Below are 4,484 nucleotides of genomic sequence, written 5' to 3'. Positions count from 1 at the left end.
TCCTTCATTATCCTTGCGAGATGAAATTTTGTGCTTTTCACAGCATTCTCCCAAAGCCCTCCAAAATGAGGAGCTGAGGGGGGGTTGAATCTCCATTCGATTCCTTCTCCTTCCATTCGCTTATCAATTTTTTCCATGTATGCAGTGAGCTCTTTTTGCGCCCCAACAAAATTGGTACCATTATCGCTATAAATTCTCTTACATTTTCCACGCCTTGACATAAATCGACGTAAGCAAGCTACGAATGCAGCGCTTGTTAGGTCTTCCACAGCCTCTAAGTGAACTGCCCTAGTCGAAAAGCACACAAAAACAGCAATCCAGGCCTTGATGCCGGTTACTCGCCGGATTCCACTTCTGATAACAATCGGACCAGCGAAATCTACCCCAGCGATAGCAAAAGGCCGAGAGCATTGTACTCGATCCTTTGGTAATGGGGCCATGAGTGGTAACAAAAACTTAGGTCTTGCCTTTACACACTGAACACAACGTGATGTTACTGAACGTGCCATTATTCGTCCTCTCAGTGGCCAATACATTCTTCTTATTTCAGCCAACAAAGCCTGTGGTCCACAGTGCAGTAATTCTCGGTGCCGATCTTCAAATATTAAGCGCGTTATTTTGTGGGTCGCTGGTAGTATTAAAGGATGTTTTTGCTGTTCAGATATGTTGGAATACTCTAAACGTCCACCGACATAGATTAGACCGTCCTTTATGAATGGCTGCAAATTCTTGATTTTGCTTCTTCGAAGTAGTTCCTTATTAGATTCTAATGATTTAAACTCCTCGTAAAACGACTCTCTCTGAACCCATTTGATCACAGCGACTTTAGCGCCTTGTAACTCGGAAACTAATAAATGCTTTGGATATTCAATAGTTTTTTTTAGCTTCATATACCTTATGAATCGTAAGAGCCATGCTACTGAGCGTACTAATTTGTGCCAGTTCGAGAAAGCATCGAAGAGCTTGGTTAATGGTAGAGAAATCACTAATGCAAGTTTTACTGTCCGTTGTTCCGGGATCTCTTCATCCTCGATTAACTGTACTTCTGACGCATTCCATTGGCTTTTTTGATCTGACATCCATCTTGGTCCATACCACCAGAGATCTGCTCTCAACAGTTCCTTGGCACTTATGCCACGGGAAATAACATCAGCAGGGTTATCGGCTGTACGTACGTGGTGCCACTGGTTCGCATCAGTTAATTCCAAAATTTGTGATATTCGATTTAGAACGTAAGATTTTAATCTGGTTTGCTGACTGTTTATCCAACTCAAGACTACGATCGAATCAGTCCATAATTGACAACTTCCCAACTGAAAGCCCCACGACTCTGACACTTTGTTGACTAATTCAGCAAGTAACAGCGCCCCATTCAGCTCTAAGCGTGGGATGGTGGTTCCTTTCAAAGGTGCTACACGGGTTTTCGAACATAAGAGTCTCGAACTCCATATTCCGTTGGCATCTATTGAACGTACATAGATTCACGCGCCGTACGCTTCTTCCGAGGCGTCGCAGAAACCATGGACTTCGATGTCCTTCGACAGACTTGGAATCGCTTTCCTTGGAATTTCTAGTACCTTCAACTGGCCTAAACTTTGGTAGAAGGCGCTCCATTTTGTTTGCATGGCTATTGGCAACGGTTTATCCCAATCCATTTTCTCTGCCCACATCTGTTGCAGAAAAATTTTACCTTTTATCAGCACGGGTGTCAAAAACCCAAGAGGATCAAAAATCTTATTAAGATCTGATAATATCACTCGCTTAGTTAAACATTTCGGTTGTAAAGTGGGAGATATAGTAAAAAAGAATTGATCTAACAGTGGCTTCCATTCCAGTCCTAAAGATTTCACTATTTCTCCGTCTCCTATCTCAAGTGTGAACAACGTATCACCTTCACGTTTACCCATTTGTTCAATTATATCTTGGGAGTTTGAACACCACTTTCTCAGCGGCATTTTTGCAGAATCAAGGATAGAGTTTACCTCTTTCTGAATTCTACAACAGTCTTCCACACTGTCCGCGCCTGTCATTAAGTCGTCCATATAAAAGTCACGAAGAATGGACGTTGACGCTTCGGGGTATTGTTCCTTCACTTCTTCTGCCAAAGCAACTAGGCATTGTGTAGCCAAAAACGACGCTGGTGTCGTTCCATAAGTCACAGTCGTCAATTGATAAGTACGTAACTGCTCTTTCGGATTTTGTCTCCACAAAATCCGTTGCAGGTTCCAATCATCCTCTGAAACGCGTACTTGACGAAACATTTTTTCAACGTCGGATGTTACGACGTATTGGTGTTTTCTAAAACGCGTAAGTATCCCGAATACGTCCTCTTGCACGGTAGGACCACATTTCAACACTTTGTTGAGCGATAGCCCTGACGAGCTTGTGGCTGACGCATCAAACACAACTCGGAGCTTGGTTGTCAGACTTGAGCTTTTAAGGACCGCATGATGTGGTAGGTAAAAGGATGGTTTTGGTATCATTAATTCATCGACGACTTCTACCATATGCCCCATTTCAATATATTCATTGATGAATTTTGTGTATTCTGTTCTAAACTTCTCATCGTGCTGTAATCTGCGTTCCACACTAAGAAATCGGGATGTCGCCATAGCCAACGTAGAACCCAACTCATTCACCGTGTCTTTCTTTGGCAGACGTACTACGAACCGTCCCTCTTTATCTCTGTATGTAGTTTGATTAAAATGTTCAAGTGTTTCTGCCTCTTCCAAACATCTTTGATTTGCCTTCGATAGCCGTCCGAAACTGGAAGTCTCGCTGGCCATAATTGCTTTCCAATCTTCCTCTAAAGATTCGCCGACTGAATGAATTCCAACTAAAGTCACTACTCCTATTTCACCAGTCACTATCCACCCAAGATTGCTGAAGTTCAAAACTACATTCTTGACTTTTAATGGTATCCGAGGTACAGTAGTTGAGAACACATCAAAAAATACTCCACCGCCTATTAATAAATCAACTGTCCCTGGATTTTGAAAGGAAGGGTCTGCTAGCTGTGACATCAAATCATCTGGAATTTGCCAACCCTCTTTTGGCGTTTCACATGATGGTAAATTATTTACAATCGTTGGCAACACGTAACATACCAATTTAACACAATAATCACTCAGTCTTGATTGGACCGAGACTTCAACATAGGATACAGCTCTCACTTGGCTCGCCCCAATACCACCGACTGGTAGGTTAGACTTTTTACATTCTAGTTGCAGTGACTTGGCGAGGTTTCCTGATATAAAATTCACCTGTGAGCCGCTATCAAGTAGAGCTCTACACTTACGCTGATTGCTTCGTCTATCAGTAATAAGGACAACTGCAGTTGCTAAAAACGTGTAGTTTTGTTCTAGTCTATTAAAAGCGGATGCAGCTGCCGACACGTTTGACGTCTCTGTTGTAGTCCGTTCCCTTTCAGTGGTTTGTTGAGGCTCTGGAACCTTGTCAAAGTGCAACAGAGTGTTGTGCCTTCGTCTGCATATACGACAACCATAAAGAGATTTACATACAGTTGCCATGTGCGTTGGAGAAAAACAGTTAAAACATAATCTTGAGTCTCGAACTACCGTGACACGATCTCCTATTGATAGATCTTTAAACTTACTACATGCGTATAGCTTATGTGGTTCAGAGCAGCAGCTGCATTTTATATCATTGGGAATTGAAGCTATGAGTCCTTTTCTTGTAGCTGTATGATTAGACGTCTTCTTCGTAATTGCGCTGTTTGTCGGATATCTTGCTTCTTCACCCTTTTCATTAGCATCTAGTGTTTCGGAGCTCTCAAATGCAATGCAACGACTTGAAATAAATTCTTCCAGCTCGATATATGTTGGTAAATCTGTGTTAGTTCGACGCAGCTGCCATTCATGGCTTGTGGTATGGTCTAATTTCCTCAGAATAATTGTTACGAGCCATGCGTCCCAGTGTTCAATCGGTTGGCATAACGACTCAAGTGCGGCGATATGAGTTGAAACACATGAATGCAGCTTCTGCAATTCGTTCGCCGAAGCGACCTCTACTCGAGGTGCGTCGAGAATGGCACGAATATGTGACTGAATAACCAAGCTTTTATTGTCGTATCTCTGTTGTAACTTCCTCATAGCTACTTCATAGTTGAGTTCCGTGATCGGTATCCCTTTGATAATGTCCGATGCTGGACCACCTAGTGCCAATCGAAGGTAAGAGAATTTCTGAGCTAACGAATAATGCTCATTATTATGAACCATTGCCTTGTAAAGGTCAAAGAAGGAATTCCACTCTTGTATATTACCGTCAAATTTCGGTATTTCAATAGGAGGAAGCCGCGCTTGATGAGGATGCGAAGCACTAGCATTTAATGAATTATTGCTCATCGACGAGTTATGAGACTTCTCCTGGTTAATCAACTCTTGCATCTCCGAGCGAACAGCATAATAATCATTTTCAAAGGCTTCTCTTGCCTGCTCATTCTCCTCAAAATTGTCAACATCGAG

General features: G+C 42.4%; 1 protein-coding gene across 1 annotated transcript; it reads right to left on the bottom strand.

Moving 5' to 3' along the window:
* Positions 1-41: 41 nt before the first annotated feature.
* On the bottom strand, positions 42-4,406 carry LOC111030706 (the record flags this gene model as incomplete). The annotated part of the gene is made up of 2 exons (XM_022310353.1): positions 1,490-4,406; positions 42-1,411 (listed from the first exon to the last, which is right to left on the bottom strand). Coding segments are annotated over exons 1-2 (4,287 nt in total), but the record flags the coding sequence as incomplete, so codon positions are not given.
* Positions 4,407-4,484: the final 78 nt, after the last annotated feature.

This window comes from Myzus persicae, unplaced genomic scaffold, assembly GCF_001856785.1.
Source record: "Myzus persicae strain clone G006 unplaced genomic scaffold, MPER_G0061.0, whole genome shotgun sequence".
Taxonomy (NCBI): Eukaryota; Metazoa; Arthropoda; class Insecta; order Hemiptera; family Aphididae; genus Myzus; species Myzus persicae.
Note: the sequence above shows the minus strand (reverse complement) of the source record. Positions and strands in the feature narration are given on the sequence as shown.